The following is a 25,754-nucleotide window of genomic DNA, read 5'->3' as shown; positions in this document are numbered from 1 at the left end:
ATGAGAGCTGCTCCATCCAAAGTGGGATGGATGCCGTCTCTCCTAACAAGACCAGGTTTCCTCCAGAAGGTTTGCCAATTATCTATGAAGCCCACATCATTTCTGGGACACCACTCAGACAGTCAGCAATAGGTGTGACTGATTGATTGCTTACATATCAGTCAAGTTTCTTATATGGTAGTACTTTGTTATAGCTCAGTGTTTTGTTTTGTTTTTGCCTACAGTGGATAAATTGTGCAAAATGAACAATATTGCCGAGTTTCTCTTTTTTCAGCGTTGGAATTTATTAACATGTATAACTTGCAGTTGTGAATTTCATGTGCGTGTTTTTTTTGTTTTTTTTTTGTTTCTCTAGGTTCCAGACAGAAGTCAACTATGACACACTGGAGATCAGGGATGGCCCCTCAGCATCCTCTCTCCTGATCGGCGAATACCATGGTACCCAAGCGCCTCATTTCCTGATTTCCACATCAAACTTCCTGTTCCTGTTGTTCACTACAGACAACAGCCGCTCTGCCACAGGCTTCAGCATCAGATATGAAAGTAAGTCTAAATGACTGATAGACTGAAATGCCTGGTAGACACACTCGAAATTGCTTACAGACGCAAATACACTCAACCTTTTGACACTGCGGCGGTTGTGTGATGTGATTTTCAGGTGTGAAAATGGAGTCAGACTCGTGTCTTGATCCTGGTATCCCAGTGAATGGTCGTCGCCATGGCAGCAGCTTTTCCATTGGCTCTCGTGTGTCATTTACATGTGACCCGGGATACACACTTAGCGATCAGGAGCCAATTGTTTGCGAGCAGAATCATCAGTGGAGTCACGCTCTTCCCAGTTGTGATGGTTAGTATCTTCTTTTATTTTATTTGATCTCTTACAGGAATTACCCTGTAGCGTGAGTAATACAATCAGGGGCGAATGCTGTTCTCTCGTGACTCACCTCACACATAGTTTCACATTCTCTAAACATGGAAAAGAGTGAAAAAACGTTGTCAACATACAGCACATACTGACAGAGCAGGCCATTGTGGTTTGGGGTTTGTTTTCTTTTAACTAAAGACATTGCCCAGTTTTTGCCTCCAGAAGTGCTTAGTTGGGAGAACAGCTTGAAATAGCTTTATAAATACACCTCTCAAGCCAAAAGCTGCATTAAATGCTTTCATTGGCAAAATAAGTCATCTTGAGCTGAATTTAATTCTGGCCAAATTGTTGTTTGATTGATTATGTGTGTTTTAGAGTTGATGTTTTTAATTCTCCAACTGAATATTGCAACTAAGAAATAGTAGCCACCACAGTCTTTTGTAGGGATTTTTATCTAATCATTTTATTTACACTGGAAATCAATGTATGAGCTCTTTTTTAAGTTAATCTGGCACTACAGGAAAAGTTGAAATTGCATCTTGCTTTGATAGACTTTTGAAAGATTGCTAAATATCAGACTTTGTTATACTATTTAGCACTTTTCTTACAATCCATCTCAACTATAACTATATACATCTCTGTCTTTCGGTGTCTAAATAAATGAATATGTGTCCTTGAAAAGCTTTGGTACAACATGTGCCAGTCTCATTTAAAGATTATTCTTTAGAAAGAATGATGTGTCCAAACTGCAAGGCTAAAATAAATTAAAAGAGAAAATTTAATTGTTCCAAAGGTGCATAAACACACTTGTGTTCGCTGCACCTTGGACAGGGCTCCATTCTATCACTTGGCTACAACATACAGGCAGATGCACACTGAACTTGACATCTGCTATATGTACATTTTCTCTGAAGATCTAGAGACACTGTTTTTTTCACTCATGTTCAATCCTGTCCTCATAGCTAAACATTTTTAAGGGAATGTTTTTTTGTTTGTTAAGCCACTTACCACTGACATATGAATCATTCAAAAAATAAAATAAGCCTCTAACTCAGGGGACAGCTTTGTGTCTACACATAACAGACAATATAAAGTAGCAAGGAGGCAGTTTTTAAATTGCACCTTTAAGCACTTTGTTACTAGCAGCCTAGTGCAAAAACACATCATTTGTCAATTTCAGTCAGTTGATGCTGTCAAAACAAGTGGATTCTGAACTCAAAAAAGTACAGTTAAACTTTCCTCTACCATGTGATAAAGCAGGTAGAGGAAAGCAGCTTCCTTTTTCAGCATTGCAAACAAGACAGAACATATCAATCATGGACTGGCCTCCCCAGAGCGTTGATGTCAATATTATTGAAGCAATGTGGGATCATCTTGACAGAGAACAGAACTAAATCTGGCCAACATCCAAAGAAGAGATTTAAATGTCCTTCAAGAACCTTGGAGGACTATTCCTGAAAACTACCTAGATTCATTAAAAGTACGCTTGCTCAAGAGAGTTCAGGCTGTGTTGAGGAATAAAGGTGGTCATAACCAAATATTGACATTCATGCTCACTGAAGTTGCACAGAAACTTCTTTTGTGTTTCCTTATGTTGGCGCAATTTTGCATGCACTTTAATAAATCTCTATCCGTATTCTCCATTTGGTAGCAAAAAGTAAAGAATTGATGGGTGGCTCAAGATTTCTGCAGATTACTGTTTATACTAAATTTTCTGCGTGGTCACTTCATTTCTACACTGACCCTGAACATTGAAACCTCGTTTGAATATCAACACAAAATACAGGAGACTAAAGATGGAAGAGGCAGAAAAGAGGATCAGTCTGTGTCAGAGGTAAAAGACATTTGAAAGGGAAGGTGCTTTCAGTGACACCAGTAGCTACTTTCCTTCATAGCAGAATATTGAAGAAAAAAAAGTCTGTTCTCTCACTTCTGCCTTTTGCCCTTTAACTTTTTGCAACAGACAGCTGTAATTGAGCAAACAGTCTTCACTCCCACCACAATGACTCAAGCTGGACATTTAGCCTTTGTGAACTTATTTAGGTCAATAGAAATTACTGAAACAGATGCTCCCTGGCTATTCAAAGGGCTTCCTAGTGAGCGTTTTTCCACAGCTTATGCTATGGTGGGAGTTAAACAAACAGCATCTCATCTGCTCTGCCAATTGAACATAATCAAATATGAAAATGAAAGGATATCACAAGTTAGGAGTAAGTTCATGGCAAAGCAATCTATGTCATACTTGCAGCCATGTAAGGCAAATAGTTTTAAACCGGCACTGTGACATTTTCAATTTTCAGCCAGGCATGCCACTGAATGAGACAGCTGTCACATTATAAGACACGTTATTTCAGAATGGCACTTTTCTGAAATGGTGTGTAAGACTTGACTTAATGTAATGTGAGATATAGTGTGCTTTTGGGCAAAGATCACAGTGGAATTATGTGTTAAGTATATTATTACACTACTGAAATTTAGATTAATCACACTTGGCTGCATGTTGTGGAAGTGTGGGACAAAACAACAAGTCTTGCAAATACTGAGCAAACCTACAATATCTACTCACAAAATTCTTGGTTATTCTATTTAAAAGAGCAAAGAAATCATCTTTAAGCTCTCCCACAGGCATGCTGGAAGCGATTCATACACACACTCGCACCCATTAATGGCAATAATGTTATTTACAGGACAGTCTCAGAGGCACAGTTAACATTTCATACACACTACATTACACAGACAGCACTGCATTTAAAATAAAAAGCAAAATGACATGTCATCACCCCCCCAGGCATGCAGGCACCATTCCCTTTCAGTAATGCCAGAACGTCTATTCAACACAAACTATTCATCTTATTCCTGCAGGTCAGTTAAATCACCAAACAGATAACGCTGGCTGCTCTTTTATGTGTCAGGAAGAGTATTGAAGGGGTGCTGTGACATTTTAAAGCATGCAGTTGGTGCCAAGACAACAACTTGTTAGAAGTGACCAAAGTTAGAGAATCACTTAAGAAGACTAAGAATGTATTTAAAGACTAAGAAAAGGGAAGGAGGAGGAATGATGCTGAAAACTGATATGCTATCTCTATATATTTATCTCTCCTCTCTGAAAACCAAGCAGCTCTTTCTTTAGAATCCAGCCTCTTTCTGTTTCTTTTTTTTTTTTTTTGTTGGTCATGAATCGTCTCTCTTTCTTGTCACATTCTTTCTATGCATTGTTATACACCTCACAGTTTCTCACACACATTTTCTTAACGATCTCTCTCTCTCTCTTTTCACACACAGATGATTAGGACCACAAAAGTATGAACCGTTACACACGTTACATACATTACGTACAGACAGATAGGCCTGTTCGACATAACGATATATATCGGTCTATCGTTTCATTTTACGCTATCGTTTGTTTCGTGGTGTCGCAAAATAAACTAAGGCAATATTTTTTCATCGTTTTGATGGTCCCTGTAGTGGCTATATTAATTTCTTAAAGTTCTCTCTTTCTCTTATATTTAATATAACCACACTACGAGCGCCTGTTTTAACCACAACGACGGTAACACCATCGCGTGTCCGCTTACCTTTCACAATAAAGCTCAAGATCCTGTTGAGACTTTTCAGAATAAACTGAATCACGTGAAAGAGCAGATTATTTACGGATGAGAAGTAAAAAAAGAGCCGCCAGGTGCTAAAAAATAAACCTTAGACTCAAACGTTAGAACAGACTTTTCCCCGCAGCACGCCGTGTAATAAATACTCACAAAGAAAACGGCGGCTGTTACAACTTATGTCTAAAAATGTATAGTTTCATGCATCGGTTAAAACACTCGACTCCAGACACACGACGTCCAGCTGGAAACACTTCCCGCAAGTCGAGCTGCCCGAGATTCACAGAATTTACAGAAAATGTTACATTTTTGTGATTTATATCGTTATCGGGATTATAGATGTCTTATATCGGGATATGAGATTTTGGTCATATGGCACAGCCCTACAGACAGACATGCGCATGTGCTTCCCTTAACAAGGGTCATTTAGTCAGACAGTGTCCTAGTTTTTGCCAAATCCTGATGGGAGTCTGAAAAGCTGGCACAGGTTACCGCAACACTCACAAGACAGCTAGTCAGTGAGAGGGAACAGCTCGTATCACAGCTTCTGAAATCAACCCCAGCCCTGTTGAAATATGATATAGAATAGTAGGAAGAAAAATGATCAGACTGAGAGATTGAGAGAGAGAGAGGGGTGAAGACGAGGTCTGCACGCTGGAGTACCTGCAGCACGAAGAAATTAGAGGAGCTGTGAAATCTGTCCTCATAAATGCAAAATCATAAATAGTCTTTTTATAAACCTTTCACCAAACAAATGACTACTGCATTTATCTCTGTAGCTAAAAGATGCGTTTGTGTACCAAAATATATATAAATTGACAGTGAAGAAAAATGTTTTGTCTGTTTGTTTTGTTTATAGTCTGGAATCCATTTGTTTTATAGCTGACAAAGAGATTCCTTTTATTGCCATGCCAGTCAAACACCTTGAAGCGCTTTAATTGAATTAAATTTATCTGAACTGCTCTGAATAGTACTGAAAGCGATGAAAGCTCAGTCAAAGAGAAGGAAAGAGTCAATATATTATCTTAGTTCAGAAGTCTCTGATGTACTGCTAGCTCTCTTTTACTCTCCATTACATTGCTATGGCATTTTTCATTCTGCAGTACCCCAAATGAATTTGTCCCGTTCCATATCAGTGAATTGCTCTGTGTGGAGGCTAGGTATCTGGTAACACACACACACACCAATCTCTCACTCTCTTTTAACAAACCAGTCTCTGTTTGTCTGTGACATTCTCCTTGCTCTTTCCTTTTGTCCTTTTGTTTCTGCAGTAAGCTCATCTTTAACCTTTGTTTCGTTCACTTTGCAAAATCTCTTTGCAAAAGCTTTTCTAACACAAAGGGTGTTTGCTGAAATCAGCACTGCTCATTGCTCACTGCTCATACTATACAGTAGAATGTTTGCACGCATAACAGGTCGATTTACATACAAGACCTGAGACACCAGGTTTTGGTATTAGTTATGTATGACTAACATCTTAAGATCTTTATTCTTTATTATTATACGTTGTTCTACTGTACATTAATCTTTCTTCTTATGTAATCATAGAGTAAGTCTTCAGTACAGGCCTGAATTTAACACCATGCTAACTACACCAAATTCAGGGGGGATTTTCTGCAGGCTGGGGGGAAAAAAGCCAAGGTCCCAGGAATTTAATAAAGAATTTATATTAATCTGCCAGTAGGTGGTGAGCAGAGTTGGGATCGTTACTCAAAAAATAAGTAATCTATTAGAAATGCTGGTTTCTTTTTTAAAAGATAATAATGTAATACTGTACTTACTTAGTTATCCATGGTGAAAGTAATTAATCACATTAATTTTGTGTCATGACCTAAAATGTATTGTCACATAGTTACCGGTTAAGAATATCTACCTCAGCCCCCTCTCCTGCAGCCTGGTTCCAATCTGAAATAACGAAAGCATCACTATAGTCTTTATTTTAGTGTTGCTAAGTTTGAACAAAAAGCAAAGTTGAAAACCAACTCTAAGAGATTTCAAAATGTTTTCCACACTGATTCTACTCTAACATGTAGAAATGGATGCTACAACGCTAGAAGCTTTTTCAAAGCATGCTGTCACTTTTCACATACTTGTAATGAGCCAAGCTGTGTTAGCAGCATTATGTTTCTGTCTTGGACGCAGTTTTCACTTTACCATTGTGCTATTGTCCTGCGTGCAATAAAAACAAATGTAGTGTCCATATTGTCGCTTCTCAAAAGTTGTAGAGCACCCCACCATTTTCCTCCTCCCTGGAAGGGAAAGGCATGTTCGCCATTATGTAGTCAACTAAAGACCCTTTGTAATACAAGTAACTACATAATTGAACTATAACATGATTACTGAATTAAGTACAATAATGCAATACTTTCTTGTGTTACTGAAAAATGTAATGTGACAATAGTAACATGTTACTTTGGAACTCATTACACCGATCACTGGTGGCGACCTCTTAACGGTACTGAAGACGTGTACATTTTTAGTTTTTTGAATAAAAGAAAATATCCAGCTGTGTTCCAATCTTCTCTGTCTGTCACATTTTCAGCTCTTTGTGGAGGTTATGTTTATGGTAAAACGGGAACAATTCTGTCTCCTGGCTTTCCTGACTTCTACCCCAATTCTCTTAACTGCACCTGGACTATAGAAGTGTCCCATGGAAAAGGTAAGAATGCTCAAATGTAATGGAAATGTCAATCACTGGTTATAACATGTTAAATTATGTATTTTTTCATATTTTAATAATATGGAAAAATGTGTTAGGCAATGAAATGTGGCTGCTCTTTGCCACAAATTCTCCAGTGTACACTTGGACAATTTTTCAAGTGTAAAAAATAGTTCTCTTAGACAACTTGCCACAGCCCTCTCACTATGTTCATGTAATGCCTCTTCATGTAATGCCAGACTGACTCAGAGATGTTGAGATCAGAGCGCTGTGGGGGTTCTATGGTTTTCTTGTCACTGCAGATAGTTTTATATGACTTACACATTATGCAAGATGGATTTGGGACAGAGCATATTCCTCACTGATGGTACTGGATGATGGATAAGAATCTCATGTACAGTGGCTTAGACTATTGCTTATATATATTGCCTGATAGAGTGTATGCTTTGCATATCTGTAACTGTCTATCTTACACTGCATGCCTATCCATCCATTCTTGCATTCATCTATCCTTTCATCCATCTATCCATTTTGCCATCTGTTCTTTCAGGAGTCCATTTGGTTTTCCACACTTTCCATCTGGAAGAGAACCATGACTACTTGTCAATCACAGAGGATGGCAATTTTCAGGTTCCGGTAGCTCGACTCACTGGCTCCGTGCTGCCTCCTAGTGTTAAAGCCGGACTCTATGGGAACTTCAGCGCTCAGCTACGGTTTATTTCAGATTTTTCCATGAGTTACGAAGGATTTAATATCACTTTCTCAGGTAAGAACACCTGAACACAATTTTTTTACTTCTTTTTTAGCATTGCATTGGCTAAAATTCATTTTAAAGCAAATTACAAGGCTTATTAAGTTGGCCTGTTAGTGACTGTATGATGATCCCTTACCAAAAAATAAATAAATAAATAACAAATTCACTGACTTTTCTTTAATGGCAGACTGTTGAAATTTTCAAACTAATAAACCAAATTGTTAGATACAGTGTTTCACCTGCTCAAGTAACTTTTTAATATGCGATGAAAAATGGGTTTTATGCATTATTAAACCTAACTGGTTATTTTGGCAGATATGCAGTACATCTGGTTAAGTGCTGCACTTACATTTACTTACTTACTTTTATTTGGGACCTGATACATGATACACTAATTTTTGACAGTTTTCTTAAGTATTTCAAACCTATTTGGCACTACAGATTACAGAGCTTCCTATCTCAGTGGATGAAGCAGTCTTAGATGAGACTGCTGCATATGTTTTCATAATGAGATGAAGCAGGGAAAACTAAATCAAATGTGTCCTTTTTAACATGCTTGTAATTTAAGCTAATGACAGTTTAATAAATTAATCTTTAAGTATTTAAATTATTCTGGGGAATTTAAAATGAGTCTTTATGACTCTTAAGTGACACAGCTCCAAATGCTTACATGTAGTGTTAATGCATTTCTTTCTAGTGTTGGCTAATATACCAATTTTTGCACACTTCTTATTAATTAATACCTTCTTTCTTTTTATGCTGACTCATGACAATTTGTCTCTACAGAGTATGACTTGGAGCCATGTGAGGATCCTGGTGTACCAGCATCCAGCAGGAGAATGGGACTCAGCTTTCAAGTTGGTGATTCATTGAACTTTTCTTGCTTCCCTGGCTACCGACTTGAGGGAGAGAGCAAGATCACTTGCCTGGGAGGAGGCAGGCGAGTCTGGAGCAACACGCTACCACGATGTATAGGTAAGATGTCAGCGCTTAGGTTGACTGATTTGCCAGAAATATAAATTGATAGCCACAGCATGCAAAACAGAAATCATGGTAGATTATTTCTTCATTTGAAAAACATTTCCATTGCTAGCAGGAGTCAAACTGGACTTTCTGAGGTTGTGAATATATTTGCAAACTTAAAAAAAAAAAAAAAAAAAAAGTATTGTTATTTTAAAAAAAAATTTGGTGTTCTTAAAAAATGTAAATTAAAAAAATAAAATTCCTTTATTCTCTCATTACACAGTCATTTTTAACAAATTCATTTTGCTAGTGTTATTGCACCAACAGGGTGCTATTAGGTTAAACAGGATGACATTAGAGATGCTCTTTTTACATTCAGACTATTTTTTATGTAATATTAAACTAAAAAATATAATGTTGAAGATGTTATCTCTTCTATGAAAACAACTGGCAGGTGGCAAATAAAACAAAACTTTTAAAGTAAATTCTTGGCCATATGAATAAACCTGGAGCATTGTTCTAATTCAACAGTATTACTGTATTGCTAACGTAACAATAATCGACTTGTTAAATGTTAGTTTTATTTGCTAGAATTTTGCTCTTTGCACGTTGTAACTTCTTAGCGTTTGATGCGTATCAATGTTTTCTTGGATCCTGGTGGTAATTTGCGAGTCTGACTGGTGGTTGCTGGTAATTTTGAAGCCCAGAAAGAGCAGACTGAAAATGCTATAATAGCATTATCTGTCAAGAGATCAAGCCTGACTAAGAGGAAACTAAGCAAGAGCAGCTGGCAATGTGCACTAGTTTCATCCCCTTTCGTTCCTTCTAAATGTTCCTCTCTTTAGCGCTATGTCTCTGTCTAAATTTCTGTTTCTCCTTCTCTTCCTCTATATTTTGACAGTCCTTTGATAGATAATTGGGGCATTAGGCGCTATATGAAAAGTGTTAATACCGTGCCTTTTGTTACTCCCCTTTTCCCTTTTCTAATTTCTTTCTGAGCATTTTCAGGCTTGTCTGTCTTGGTTCATCTGCTATCTCTTCTTCTTTTCTTCCCCTTCCAATTCTCTCTTTATCCCTTTCCTGCCCCTCTTCTCGAGGCTCTGTTCTCTTACTCCCACTCTATTGTACTCTTTTCACTTTAAAAGGAATTTCTAAAGAATTGCTGTGACTCTCCTTTATTTATGCTCCTTACCTCCTACCTTAATCTGCTTTAGACACGACAGAACATTTACAGAAATGTTGTTTTGAATTTCAAATTTCTTCAGATTTGATAAACACTGCGTCTTTTTTTAGTGTGTTTTATATTGTTTCAAACCACCCTCTCTCGTCTGTCTCATTACTCCCATTTCCTGTTTTTTTCTTCTAAGTAGTGGTGGTCCTCTTCAGTGGGAGTTAAAAGCCTGCTCAGCTCTCTTCTTTTATCTCCTCCTCATTTGCATATGACAAAACACTATTTGTACAAAGTACCAGTTTATATGAATTCCTAAACTTTGATAGGCACGGCACCTGCTAGATCATTCTGTATAATTTCATGAAGGACTTCTCCGACATACTTATCCAGCCTTATTGTTTACAGGGTTTTTTTGTGTGTTGTTTTGTTTTTCTGCCCTTTTATCAATGTTTTGTCGTTTATTTTCAAGTTATTTTGTTGTTTTTGTAGCATATTTCAGACAATGCTTTTTGAACTGCAGTACAGTGCAAGAGCCTTGAGCCAGCAGTCATTTCTTTATATTTTTGCAGGGTTTTTTTTTTTTTTTGGACTTGAACAGTAGTTGTCCCGGCTTTCTGAAGGTCTTTCAAATGTTTCAACATTGGCTGCTTTGTCTCTCATTTTCAGTCCAGTCCTTACACCTGACCATTTTCAGGGCAATGTTTTTAGTTTGTTAATCTGACATATGACTCATTCAAGAATAAAAAAGGGCCCTAACCTAAAGAATGAACCAGTATTGTGTCTAAACATAATAGTCTCTTCAGGCATTTTGTGACTAGCAGTGTGTTGTAAATGCATATAATCCCCCCCCTTTTAGCTGAAACTACAAACATTATCAATGATAGCACAGTTTAACAGGCATAAAATAGTATTTCTGCACCAACAAAGTGAGTACCAAAGAGTTATCAGCTGTTAACGTTGCTTATCTCAGCATGGTGTGCCCTTAAGAAATTTGAGGAAACTGGACAAGTGGAAGAAAAAAGAGGAAGTGGTAGGTATAAAAGATCAGTGTTGGTCAAGTTACTTGAAAAAAGTAATCAGTAACTAATTACTGATTACTTCCCCAAAAAGTAATCCCGTTACTTTACTGAATACTTATTTTCAAAAGTAATTAATTACTTAGTTACTTTTTTAAAACACGATTTACAACCTGAATAGGTGATAAAGCGATAGATCTTTCAGCCCAATTCTACTTTTTCTGCATAATCCATCATACAAAATGTAATCAAATGGAAAAGTCTCTTTTTAAAACTTGTTTTATTAGTTTTAATATTTTAACTTTATGCATCAAGCAAAAAATAAATTATATGCAACATTCTCTGACTGGAAGAAATTTGTTTAACATTTAAACCTATTTTCTGCACATTCCAGCACATAAAATAAAATAAAATATTATTTTGTGTTTACACTCAGTCTTTCAAATAAATGCAAGTGAAACACAGCAGAAAATATCAAAGACTCAGCGGTCCTGTTGCTCTATTTTCACCTGTATAGCAGGCGGAGGTTTGCCCTGTTGCAGGTGTGCCGCAGCAGTCAGTGGAAGAATCCACGAGTTTCTCTGTGAATTTCACGTTCCGTTGTAGCGCACTCAGTGTTTGCTCAGAAGTTTTGGGGTTTTTTCGCTGTAAAAAGAAGTTTTCTTCCAACGCAGTGAACAGCGGACGCTAATGTTTTCGTCACTTTTTACGGAATCAAACTCAAAGTAAGGTCAGTACTTCCAGGCTTTAAACGCTGCACGCTCATACTCGCACTCGATATATTGTCCATTGTTGATCTGCACACAGCTGTTGTCACGAACGTGGCACTCGCTTACGTCACTGTCATGAGACACTCGCAAAAAAAATCAGGGTTTTAGTAACCCTTACATTACTCGTTACTTGAAAAAAGTAATCGTATTACAGTAACGCGTTACTGTAATACGTTACTTTAATACGATTACTTACTGCCCATCTCTGTAAAAGATTACCTACCGAAGATGAACAATAACTGAGAGCCATCTTCTGAAGAAACAGGAAAACATCTAGCAAAGAACCTGGCACAGGACCTGCGAGATGCATCTGGCCCTATAGTTCAATGAAACCTAATCAGAAGTGGCCTCACTGAAAAAGGTGGCAGTGACGAAGCCATTCTTACAGAAGGGAAACACCAAGTGAAGGCTGATGTATGCTAAGCTACACATGAACTGGACTGGAAACCAGAGGCAATTTTTACATTCTTGGTTCAGATCATCATCGATCTTTATGTACAGAGGAGGTCAGGAGAGAGGTACAACAGTGAGTGTCTACAGCCGTCTGTAACACACAGTGGAGGCTCTGTCATGGATCGGGGAGGCAGTTAAGCTTTTTATTTTGGGGGGTCTTGTCAAAACTGATGGTATTATGAACGCATAAAAGTACCATCTAAAAATGATCCACCAGGCAGTACCATCTGGAAGAGGTCTGATTAGCAACGGCTTCATTTTTCAGCATAACAGTGATCCCAAACATACTGCTAATGCAGTAAAAGCATGGATAGAAAACCACGCAGTGGGACACTATCAGATATGAATTCTTCTGCAGAATCCCAACGTTGAGATTACTGGGATAATCTTGACAGAAAAATGAACCTTCAAGAAGCTTTCAACTCTTTCTGAAGACTACTTAAAGAAATTACGAGAGAGTTCAGGCTGTGTTAAAAAAATAGGGTAGTCAAACTGAATATTGACATTCAAGCTCTTTAGAACGGTGCAAACTCTGTTTTTGCCTTTTATACCATATTGCTATATTTCCATTTATGTTTGCATCACTTCACCTATTTCTCATTTTTCTAGAGAAACATAAGAGCGGTGGCTCAAGACTTTTCCACTGTTTTTTAATAGACTTTTGCATTGTCTCTGCCGAGTTGAAAAAAAGTTTGTGGCGCTACTTAATATGCGCCATGCTCTCTCCACGTCATGCAGAATGTTTTTTTTTTCATTTAAATAAATTATAACCCAAGCCTGCTATTCAGAGATAATTAGATAGAAGTGTTCTCATTTTGTAACTTCTCCTCTACTGCCTCGCAACAGCTGAGTGTGGGGCCTCCTCACTGGGACCAGAAGGTGTTCTCCTTTCTCCAAATTTCCCCTCCAACTACAATAACAACCATGAGTGCATCTACCGCATTACTACTGAAAAGGGCAAAGGAATCAGGCTGAAAGCTGAGAGCTTCTCATTGCAAGATGGAGATTATCTCAAGGTGTGTACCCTCACATACACACAGATATGCATGCAAAAACGACAAATTTCACCAATTAGTCCTAAAGTGTATAATTTATTTACTGACTCTCTCTCTCTCTCTCTCTCTCTCTCACACACACACACACACACGCACACACACACAGACAGACAAAATACATACAGGATTATACTATCAAATGCTGTCAAAATGCAAAGCTGTATGTACTTTGACTTTGCTTGAACAATCATTACGTGTTTGGCTTGCTGAGCTCTAGATGCTAGCATGAATACTCTATGAAATAATGTGTCAAAGCTTTTGTTCTAGCCATGAACATCTGGTCTAATTAATGTGTCAGGGAATGTTTGTCCTTTAATTATATGAGATGTGCAAGTCCAGGAAAAGGAGAAGAGTGAATAACATTAGGGTCTCTGGTTTCTTGGCTTACCTGCTATGTAGTTAAATAGTATTGTCAAGGTAGACCTACCTTTTAGATGTGTTAAACATTGTTGCAAGAAGCAATAACATCCCTGCAGGGGGTTATTAACCATCTTCCCTATTAGTGCTGATGGTGCTCCTGCTGTAGTCATCCATGCTGAATGAATGCTTTGGAAGCAGAGGCACAGAAGGATCAATTCTTCCTCTATTAACCCTCTAATGAATCCACTACAGTGTACAATTATTATTGTGTTTGAAGGTTGGCTTTTTTGCACTTTCATTACTCATATTATGGGGGTACCATCAATAAAATGAATAGCTATTTGACACAATTTGTACAATAGAAGAGAGACGTTTTACCCCAGTTTCAAGCTTTATTGTTGTGTTGCTAGCTATTTTTATTTTGGATGATCACCTCCTGCATGGTTTAGTGTTTACTTTTCAATATCTTTCTTTCTTTAGTTTTTTTGCTGTTTCTTTGTTGTATTCCCTTTTGCATTATTCAAAAAGCAAACTGGTGAAGTGCCAAATAATTGACATCTACTAAAGGCCACTAAGTCAGTGCCCATAGACTCCCAAGTTAAAACTTCCAACTTCAAGGATAACATTAACATGTAATAAACCACAGAGTTCACGTTCAGCCTTTATTTTGGACAAAGAAATGTTTGTTTGTTTGTTTTTTGACAATATATTTATTTGTATTTAGTAAACTTTTTTTCTAAGACACTGAAAGAGGTACCTTGATCTTTAGTGTATTTAAAATGTGGAGTTTTTTGGGGTTTTTTTTAGTCAAGAAATTTTTTTTGTTATAAACTTGATGTTAAAAAATTCCCATCTGCACAGAGAATTACAGATATTTCTGATGCGCATATATCCTCATAAGTCTCGCTCTGGTACATGCCCCGTTGGCAATTGTGCAAGCTATTTTACAGTCTTAGCGCTGTCCTACAGACATCGTCTAAAACTGTTTTTATTCACAATGTCTCTTAGCAGTATTAGGCCTGAGGGCATGGTTAAGCCAGAATGTGGTTAGAGTGTATTATCAGTCTTAGGCCTAGAGCATTGGCTGAGCCTGTCTGTAGTTAGATTGTATTAGCAGGGTTCTTCCTGACTTTTAGAGAGGCTTAACGTCATTGTAAAAGCTGGAACTGTTCCCAGTGGGATGTGTTTGAAAAAAGTAAAAATCCTTTTAACAAAAGGAAAGTGACGCCAAGATGGTTAACAGACACGCAAACGCCTAAATATTCCCTGTATATTCAGAAAAAGGAGATAAAGGAAATCTAATTGTCAACAGGAAATAAAAATTGCATGTACAAAATATCCCATCAAACCTAATCAAAATCATTTAAAAGTTTGCAGACTTTTAAACTAATAAGGTTTTAAATGCTTTTCCCCTTGAAATATATGCATTTACCACCTTTTCTGCTGCATAACCTAGCAATACCCATAGATACCACAATTTGCCCTGCATCAGTCCAACACAGTGCATTGTTATAAAACTGCACCACACATTACTGCATGCCAGCCTCACCTGGTTTTACTGTCATTTAAACCCTCTGGATGCAACGTTTTTGTAGACGTCTACAGTCTCAGTAGACTGCAGGATTCTTCATCTTTATGAATAGCACTGTTGCATAACAATCAAAACTAATACAATTGCATAACAATGAGCCATGATTGGTCAAATGATCATGTCTTATGATTGCTGATATGCAGTTGTCACAGCAATTAATCGACGACCATGCGTGCTATTCACAGAGAATTGGTTTGGGAACACGGGAATGGGAAGAATGACAGGGATGAGAAGTTAAAAAGGATGTGCAGAGTGTGCAGGCAGGATGTTGGATACTTGGATTTCTGTGGCTGTTCTGGATCATTCCGGATGTTTCTGGCCCACTGCATATAATTATGAAGATATTTTGGAGCACATCATTTACAATATAAAATATAATTCTCTGTGCACCGGGGACAGGGCTGAAAAACAGTATTAAATAGTTGTAATCACCAGGCCTCAGGTGGTGCAACATTAGGAAGAGACATGATTTTGCAGTGAAAATCACAGCATGGGCTCAGAAATTCATTGCCAGTGAACACAGTTTGTTCCTGCAACTGCAAATGCAAGTTAAAATTATACAGCGTAAAGAAAAAAAACAACATTTCGAACAAATGCCGTTACCCTCTCTGATCCCGAGCTCATTTAAGATGGACTGAGGCAACATTGAAAACTGTACTGTGGGCTGATGAATCAAAATTCCAAGTTATATAATATAGATGCTGCAGCTTCTCTTTGCTAAAAAGGAGCGGGCTCATCGAACCATCTGGCTTCTTTTCCATTCAAAATCATCCTCTTTGATGCTATAGGGGTGCATTAGTGCACATATGTGGCTCTCCAGATCTCTGCTTTTTCTAGAAAGGGTTTGTTTTTTTTCAGCAAGATAATTCTAAACTAAACTGTGCACTGAAACACAGTTGCAGCTGCATGTATGAGGTATAGATTGAGCTATAGCACAACAAATACTTGCCTCGGTACACTACTTCCACAATCAGACTGAAAAACAAATGGACTTGAGCTTCAGACAGGACACTAGGATTTAGGTTTTCTGTGACAGCTCAGAGATTGGATATGGATGGGAAAAAACATACTTGATTGTTAAGATTAAATTTTGCTTATTAGCATAAAAAAGCTTGATGTGAATACTGGGAATATATACTGTCTTATTTTGTCACATGAGCCCAAAAAAACACTTGTTTGGCCCATTGAGATCCATCACGTTTTATAGTATCTGCTCAGGTTTACCACAGTAATAAATATTGCTCAAGTGTAAAGTTATGGAGCTGTGAGTACAAAGAGCGAGAGGTAGCTGGCACTTATAGATGACACCATGGAAGCTGTGGAAAAGCCAGAATACTTGCTGAAAATATCACTTGGAGTATCCAGAAGCCCAGCAGAATAGAAGTGGTCCAAATGACTTAATAAAACCCGAAACTGCACTGCCAAAATAATAGAGGTTTCTACAGACAAAATAACTGAAAATACTCAATTTTGTTGTACTAAATTCTTACTTTTGGTCCTGTGTTGTATTATATTCAAACTAAAATCCTTAGATTTTCAGCTTTTTTATCTTAAAAGAAATCTAATTTTAACCATCCAACATCTGAGTGATATTGCACAAGGGCATCGTTACTTGTGTGCTATACTGCAAAAAGCAATAGTTATAAAAAGATACCAGATGGGATAGGATCACTGTACTATAGCTATTTAAAATATTTATTTAATGTCTATTTCAGGGTCAGTTTGGTGAATGTGTACAACATCTGTGGAGACCTACCACAACATCAGAACCAGCTGAAATAGATTGACACTTTGCAATGCTCAAGCTAGAAAACTTTTGGTCTCGCATTTACATCCACTGGGACAGTACTGCAGAACAAATCCATCTCCCATGGAGATATCACCCCTTGATGACAACGGTCTTCACAAATAGGATATTGCACCAAAAACTGCTTAGATGTAACCTATATACAATACCTCATGAACTATAGACTTACTGTAATGCCCATATCGGTCCTGAAGTGGTAAATGGACTGGTTCTTATATCGTGCTTCTCTACTCTACTCTACCTGAGCACTCGAAATACTTTATATAACTTGTTGAACCTCTTGATTCACCCATTCCTTCAAGTGCTTTCTATCTCACACACACATTCATAGTCTTAGGACATTTGGAACAGCCAGGGATCAAACCACCAATCTTCCGATTAGGATGACCTGCTCTGCAACCTCCCCTAAAGGCATATATATGGTCACCACAGGATACCACCAGAGATCCCATGTTTTTGTCCCAAGGGCTGGAGATCCTTCACTGAAGTTTAGCAAGACCTACGTAAAATTAGAATTAGGTGGTTTTAATGTTGTGGCTGATCATAGTGTATTAATTATAAATTTCCCCCAAAATTAGCAGAAAGCATACAGCAAAACTAAAATGGATGAGTAAAAAGAAAAAGCCCCAAAGTGCCACTTAGGCTAGCAATTAGCACGCCACTCCCCAGGCTAACAGTAATGGAGCTAATTCCTGTTACTGCAGCTGAACACTGTGAACACAAACCATTTGTTTAACAGTTCCAGCCAGCTTGAGGCGAAACTCTCCTGTAATATATGAAGCAGCTCATTACAATTTCTCTTGCTGTTGGCTAAGTTTTTGCCCTGGCACTATTAAAGAAGAGGCTTACCAAGCTCAATTTGCCTGAAAATATCAGCTAATACAGTGATTGACCATATTTACTGAGATTTACCCCCATGCCTGAAGAAAAGAGGGAGGGTGAGAAGGAAACAAAGTCGGGGTGTGAAGGAATTGTTATGAAAATAGAGGTGGTAAGAGAACAAGTGAGAACGAGAGAAAGAGTCACACAGACAGAGAGAGGAGGGGTGGCAGATGGTGACATGTTGATTTATGAGCTGCAGGGCTTTTCATTAACCATACTGAGTTTTACTGAAACAGAGAAAGAAAGAAAGAAAGAAAGAAAGAAAGAAAGAAAGAAAGAAAGAAAGAAAGAAAGAAAGAAAGACGGAAGCAGAAAGCAAGAGAGGCAGACGGAACGACGCAAAATTGGAGGACACTGAGAGGGAAGCTGTGGGGTGGGAACATGGGAAAGAAAATGAAGTTTAGTGGAGTAATGCTGCTGATACTGTGATGCAATTTCAACCTGCGCTTCCAGTGGCCACGTACTCAAATATAAACTAGGTACATGTTTGTAGCAGGTGGTGTCTCTGCTGACTGACAGTACTGACTTGAGATAGAACATTACCTTGCCTTTGTCTATTTTCTTTGGCATTCCTGCGACCTGCAGACCTGTCATTAGCAATCTTTAGAAATGTCACTGTCTGCCAAATATAAGCATAACCAACCCAAGCACGAACAATATATTTATATCACATTGTGTGAGCTAGTTTCACTACCAAATACTGCCTTCAATAGTTTCAAATGAATCAAGAGAGATTATTTTCAAATTAAGGGCTGTTCTCCTCTTTGTCTACATGTTTACAATGTTGGAAACAGTATTTTCAATAAAACATGAAAACTTGTTTAAAAAAGCAACTTCTGTTTGTCACTAGCTCACTCTGTGGATGTAGTGCTAGCTTAGAAACTTACTTTGGTGATAACAAGTACCTCTTATTTTTAGTTTTGGTGAAAACCTGTATTTTTATACCATAATAATGGGGCTTTAGTAAGTAAAATACACAGCACAGCCCTTCAATCTAATACTCTGCTCAACTTTCTTGTGTTGCCAAGTTATAAAGATGTTTTTTGGCAGCCATTATTCCACCCTCTGTATCTACTTCTTTCAATGTGCTCATTCGAAATAAATTGCTTCCAGCTGTTTTGCCTCTTGTTTGTGCTGCTTCTATGAGTGCACAATTACAGGTTAATGAATATATTGCAAACCAGAATTGTTGGAAACTAAAACAAGACCCTGTTCAGCAAGAAATCTGAAATGGTAACCAAAGGAGCTTACAAAGAAAAGCGTCTGGACTTCTTTAAGTTGCTTGAAGACATTTCACCTCTCATCCGAGAAGCTTCTTCAGTTCTAAGGTCAAATGGTGGGGACACAACATAGAAGAGCCACCTCCACAGGACAAGACTCAGCTGTCCATCTGCATCTAAAGGATAAAGGACACTTTTTCGAGGATGCCAGTGTTCATATTTTGGACAGAGAGGACAGATGGTTTGAAAGAGGAGTGAAAGAAGCCATCTATGTCCACTGTGAGCGACCATCTTTGAACAGAGGCGGTGGTTTACGACACCAACTCTCTGCCATCTATAATCCAGTTTTGAGTTCCCTCCCCAGACGCCTTAACCCCCACTCACATCCTGGGCCATCTGACCTCAGGAATTCGCATGATAAGGTGGGGCCAGGTTTCACAGTGAGCTCACCCGAAACTCTGGCTGATTGGGACACACACCTGTTTTCACACCTTGGCTCAGGCGATTAGAGGATCATCAGGGGGTCCTTTTGTCCCTCTTTGGGGGGTTACTCCCACTAGGTTTAAATCTGGGACTCTCCACCATTTGACCTTAGAACTGAAGAAGCTTCTCAGATGAGAGGTGAAACGTCTTCAAGCAACTTAAAGAAGTCCAGACGCTTTTCCTTGCAAACTCCTTTGACTACGATGACCTGGATGACTGAGAACCTTCACAGACTAAAATGGTAACATCACTAATGCTTTCGTAATATTTGAATATCGAAAAGGAGGGTAAGTGATCGACAAAGAAAATACAAACGAGAGACGTTTTTGTGTCACCGTAAACCAAAACTCCTGTCTTCACTTGCTTTCAGTCTTATTCATTTTTCCCCTCCTTTAATGCGCATATCAAATAAAGTCACACATAAACACAGGCATTGACTTGGCTTTACCAGTGTGTTTAGTTATTAGTAAAAATATGCATACTGAGGCTTCTAGCTTTTATGGAGAAAAAAATGCTCTATTTCTTTTTAATGGTTTCATCTGTAAAATGAAGGGGGATAATTTTTCAAAATATAAATACACTTTTTGAACACTTATGACAGCTTGAGACAACCTTTACTGTGAATAACCAGCTTTTTATATTTCATTGAGGGCTACAATATTCCCGTTGCCAGTACTGAATTTAAAGTGATTTTCAAATTTACTGTTTGCCAGAGGTTACGAACAAGAATTAAACAGCAAAATTGAAAGTAGGTTCATACAATGTGCTCACTGTGCCACTTTTAATTGTGGCAAACAAAATGTCAGATAAGATAAGCAATTTTTTAAATGTCCTGGACTGTCCTGGATCGCCCCACCGGGGTGCTGGTTTCCCTTTTTATTTTTTAAAAAGTGACTTGCTTTGACCTCCTAAGACCCAAACTCATTCATGGCATGCATTTTTAATTTCTCTTTGCTATTTGGGCTGATTGGGACCTGATGAATGTAAAAAACAAGAATTACGTGTTTTGTTTTGTTTTTTAGAAAAATGAGATCCACATATGAGGACTTTCGCTTTAAATTTCGATAGAACAGTGGCAATATAATGTCCTCATAAGTGGATATCAGGCCCGTGTAAAGAAAAATGTAGTATTTTGGTCTAGACAACCGAAAATGTGATGTCCACATATGTGGACGCCAGGTCCTAGGAGGTTAACTTTAGCAGGATCACTGTCATTGGCCCACCTGAGCAGATCTATGTCAGAGTACTGGACAATAGAGTGTGTCATACCTCTCATGCATTCCACTTTTGTCCTGGTCATTGAATATTGGACAAACTCCTTATGGCCATGAGGATATTCTAGGGTGTGTAGGAGTTTGCTCAACCCTTGTGTGTGTGATTATGTGTGGGATCGAACTTGTCCCTCAGGGTGTCCTGTGGGAGGTTGCTTCAGGATCTGTTTTTATAGGCCATCCAGTCTTTGTACAACCATTATAATAGCGTAATACAGACTCATTTCCAGTGGGAGTTGGACTTCACTGTGGTTGCCCTTTGTCATCGTTTGCGTTCATAACTTTTGTGGACAGAATCTCTAGAGATAGGCAAGTGCACAAGGTCTCTAGTTTGGTGACCTGAGAACCACCTTTTTGCTTTTTGTGTGTGATGTGACTCTTTTGGCTTCAGTGGCATTCAGCAGTGACATTCACCTTGAACTGGGGCAGTTTACAGCTGTGTGGGAAGTGGTAGGAATGAGAATTAGAAAAGCTGGAAAAGTGTGGAGTGCCACCCATGGTTTCACAAGGAGTTGCTACCTCAAGTGAATGCTGTCCTTGCCTACTTTGGTGAAGAGAGATCTGAACATGAAACTAAGCTGTCAGTTTACTGGTTGATCTACCTTCCTCAACTATGGCCATAAGCTTTTTGGGTCCTACAAGGAGCAGACCCAGAGGAAGACCCAGGGCATGACAGAGAGATTATGCTTCTTGGCTGGCTTGGGAATACGTCTGTGTCCCACAAGAAAAGCTGGAGTAGGTGGCCAGAGAGAAGGAAACAGGACACAAAGCAATGGATGGATTGGATGCTAAACTAAAAAATAAGCCTTTTATACTTTACCTCCCACATTATGCATTGCCTTTTGGTTTTTCATACCAAGCCAGGAGTGCACTGTGCACCTATGTTCACTGACAGCCTCATTATTTCTAACACTCATGTTTTTATTCATGTCCTGAAATCCTAATCCTTTGTTTTGATTGACAGGTATATGATGGAGAGAACAGTTCGTCACGCCTCCTTGGTAATTTTACTCGTGAAGACATGATGGGTCGTGTCATCAATAGTACATCTAATCACCTGTGGCTGGAGTTTAATAGCAATGCTTCTGGAACTAATCAGGGTTTCCACCTTACATATACAAGTAAGTGATCTTTATCAAAATGTTTAAACCAGGAATACAGATCATTTAAAATGTGTATTTACTTGTACAGTGCTGGTTTGAAAGGAGCTTTTAACACGACTCTTGCTGTCTATCACAGACACCTTTCTACTTCAATTTTACTTTAAATTAAAGGGAAATGGCTTATACATATTTGCACATCCATAAACTGTTCCTTAATACCTTTTAATGTTTCATATTTCAAATTATGGGCAGCATGGTGGCACGTGGTTTGCACTGTTGCCTTAAGAAGGTCTTGAGTTTGACCCCACCATCTCGCTGGGGCCTTTCTGTGTGGAGTTTGCATGTTCTCCCCATGTTTGTGTGGGTTCTCTCTGGACATTCTGGCTTTCTCCTACAGTCCAAAGAAATACAATTAGAAGGATTAGGTTAATTGATGATTCTAAATTGCCACTGGTGTAAATGTGAGTGTGAATAATTGTTTGTCTGTCTGTGTCAGACTGGCGATCTGATCAGGGTTTATCCCACCTCTCACACTTTGGTAGCAGGGATAGGTTCCAGCCATCCGTGACCTTGTTGAGGAGAAGTGGAAGAGAATGGATGGATGGGTTTTAAAATATTCCTTCTTGATGTTGCACTTGGTGGAGACATCGTTTTGATTATCTGCAGTTAAACATAAAATGTATATAGCAAATTAGTAGTTGTAGCCTGAGATCACCACATTAGGGATATCTGGTCTCCCTGATCCCATACAGAGGCAAGAGTTACACAAAAATTACACAAATTCCATCACAAATTGTTGATCAAAAGTAGTCCTAAAAATGACAGCAATATATGCACACAGCTACGCAAACAGTAATTTACTATATGAGAAGTAGCTCATCTCAAAGATCGTCATGAAGAGATGTTTATAATTGAAATCTAGAGTGGTAGTAATTGTTTTTGATTGCCCTCTTGAATGTTTCCTGCACCTGCCCCATGCTTCAGTCAAGTGATTCTTGAGTGCTACTGTATATAGCAGAACAAAATAGGTGTCATGTACTACAAAACTGTAGAGACTAGCCTTTCTCAGTCAGCAAATTGCATTGCTTTGTTTTTCTTTTTCCCTTTTTGACAGCTTGAAAGATCAACAATCACTTTTCCCAAGGATTTTCTGTTGAGGGCCAGAGTGCAACAGTAGCTTACCAAGCATACTGTAAAAAATGAGTGCATGAATATCTGAAACAGGCTGTCTTTCTTTCTGACAAACACATATGCACACACACATCTTAATAGCTGTAAAGTGAGTCTCTTAAGAAGGCAAGAGCAGCTGCTGTGTAAGTCAAAGAGGCTATTAGAGGAGCATTTATCTGCAAGTCATTAAAAGAAGGTGAGAAAGTGACACATCTCGAGTGGAAGAGCGGCTGGACGAAGGGACAAACAAATGAAGCTAGATGTTATATGGACGCCAGATATATGCTCTGTATGTCAGTTAGGCCATTAGACAACCATCAATCAGTGAGTCATTAAACCAGAGAAGGTGACACCTTCTTCAAAGCGCTGCTGCAATAGATGAGCGGATGGATAGATAAGAGAGATTGATATAAGGTTTGAACAAAAGAAAGGGAGGAAGCAATGGCTCCTGATCAACGGAGGCAGCAATTGCTTGTTAAGCAGAGTCAGAGTCTGAGTTAAACAGTTTCAGTAATGCACATTATTAGAGGCTATTTCAATACAGAAAATAAAATAATGTGCACATCTGTTCAGGACATTAAGAAAGCCGGTTGTTAGCAGTTTCTATTACAGTTTAGTAATAATGTGGTAATAGCGGCAAAACAAAGAACGTAATAATACAGAAATAGCAAGTTATAACCCCTTAATTACCACATTATTAGCCAAGTAATTACATTGTAGCAAAAGTGGTTATAGCTGACTAATATTACATTCAAATTTAAATGCTGGGTGATACTCAGACAAAAACTGAGGGTACTAAACTCAAGTCAGGACTAAATATTCCTGACTTATGTCTATAGCATTATTTATTTGGATGTAACAATGTAACTATTATGTTTAATGTTCTGGCTTATTACCTATGAAGGGAAACAAAAAGTACTAGGTAACCATAGATAACTATAAGTCAGTATACAGCAATTCATATTACAGTTATTACCATTTTTGTTGCTTGCAGGTTATTATATTGTTATCAAAATATTACTGTTACTGATAAAGTGCTACCATTAGGTGAATCTGTTTTCACTGAATTGACAGGTCTAAACACAAAAGTCAAACGTATAGATTGAGTGGATTCTCATTTTATGCCCTGAATCTGGCAAGCAGTAAAAACTTAGCAGGTTTACATATAATAACATCACCCAACAGTCAAGTGACTCATAGTGATCATCATAACAATTTAGCAACGCACTGCCAAATATGTCATTAAACTTTCATTGACAAAAGCTGAAATTTACCATGTAGAAATTTAAGTATCGCTGACTTTATTGGATAATTAAATATCTGTGCTGCTAACTGATGAATCTTCTTGAATAAAGAGCTTTTTTACAGCTCACTGTTTATTGTCCCTATAGCAACCCCTATCTGAGTGGGAATGCTATATCTATCATAAGCTGACCTGAGGGGGGGAAAAGCATATGTTGGTTGCATTCTTGTGTCTTTGTTTAACCATCTGCCTTAATGGCAGGAAGTTTTTCTATTCTTGTGTATCTTAGAAAGTTAGAAACTCTGTTTTTTCTGTGTGTATGTGGGATGTAAAATTATCATTTAATGCTTTTTTTCCCTCCACATTTTCACTGCATAAATTTAACTGACAATGCTTTCCATTACCATTACAACTCTCATTATATTTTCAGAAAGTGAGAATCCCAACTTTTCTTTTTTTTGAATGTCACAGAAAGAAGCATAATTTTATAATTTTATGTCACAAGTATTAACATTGTGTTCAGACCTTGAAATTCTGTAGGACGTAGTGAGATTCTGGAGAAGAATACAATAACCTTATGTCCTTTTGTCCAGAATAGAATCATCCTGTGTGAAAGGTAGTGTTGCAGCATGGACAGGAAGACCTAATCACTATGCCTGTGTGTTTGTCTCCACCCAGGTTTTGACCTAGTACGCTGTGAGGAACCAGGTGTCCCTAGTTATGGCTATAAGATCCAGGATGACGGTCATTATGCCAACACTTTTGTCCTGTACTCCTGCAACCCTGGATACAGTCTTCATGGGAGCAGTACACTCACCTGCCTCAGTGGTGACAGACGCGTCTGGGACAAGCCGCTTCCTTCCTGTGTCGGTTAGTATGCCAGCATATGTGTAGGTTCCCTTCTGCATCAATATTTCAGAACTACAAGATCTGAATTATTAACCTCTGGACAACTCTCTTTTTCATACAATTCAGTGAGTGATATAGCAGGGAGAAGCTACTCATGTCTGTTTCTGAGTTGCAGCATGATGATTCAAAAGACAGTGTGCGAGAACAAGTGACTGAGTCAACAGACAAATGAATACTTTCAAAAGAGCGTGTGGGGGACTGATTCAACACTGTGGGAAATGTAGTGGTTCTAATACAATTTCTGCATAAAAACTGGCCTTTCTGATCATCGGCCTGTGCACATGAGATTACATGCACTGTGGCATCTGGTTGTCATCAGGTAGGATATTTTAGTGCATCGTGCTCTCTGTTTTAAGGATTGCGTGGTTAAGATGCAAAAATAAAGGGTGATTTCTGAAGTGATGAAT

At 38.3% G+C, this 25,754-nt stretch overlaps 1 protein-coding gene across 1 annotated transcript in view; it reads left to right on the top strand.

The window, feature by feature from the left end:
• csmd1b (CUB and Sushi multiple domains 1b) overlaps nucleotides 1–25,754 on the top strand; it is a 202,792-nt gene that overhangs the window by 74,223 nt on the left and 102,815 nt on the right. The window contains exons 16-23 of the mRNA XM_080301157.1: nucleotides 356–543; nucleotides 659–847; nucleotides 7,010–7,126; nucleotides 7,677–7,892; nucleotides 8,667–8,855; nucleotides 13,100–13,269; nucleotides 21,887–22,043; nucleotides 25,117–25,308. Of these exons, the coding sequence (XP_080157283.1) occupies nucleotides 356–543; nucleotides 659–847; nucleotides 7,010–7,126; nucleotides 7,677–7,892; nucleotides 8,667–8,855; nucleotides 13,100–13,269; nucleotides 21,887–22,043; nucleotides 25,117–25,308 (1,418 nt within the window). The remainder of the gene's footprint in view (nucleotides 1–355; nucleotides 544–658; nucleotides 848–7,009; nucleotides 7,127–7,676; nucleotides 7,893–8,666; nucleotides 8,856–13,099; nucleotides 13,270–21,886; nucleotides 22,044–25,116; nucleotides 25,309–25,754) is intronic.

This window comes from Astatotilapia calliptera, chromosome 1, assembly GCF_964374335.1.
Source record: "Astatotilapia calliptera chromosome 1, fAstCal68.1, whole genome shotgun sequence".
Taxonomy (NCBI): Eukaryota; Metazoa; Chordata; class Actinopteri; order Cichliformes; family Cichlidae; genus Astatotilapia; species Astatotilapia calliptera.
The sequence above is the reverse complement of the archived record's forward strand: the minus strand, read 5'-3'. Positions and strand labels throughout refer to the sequence as shown.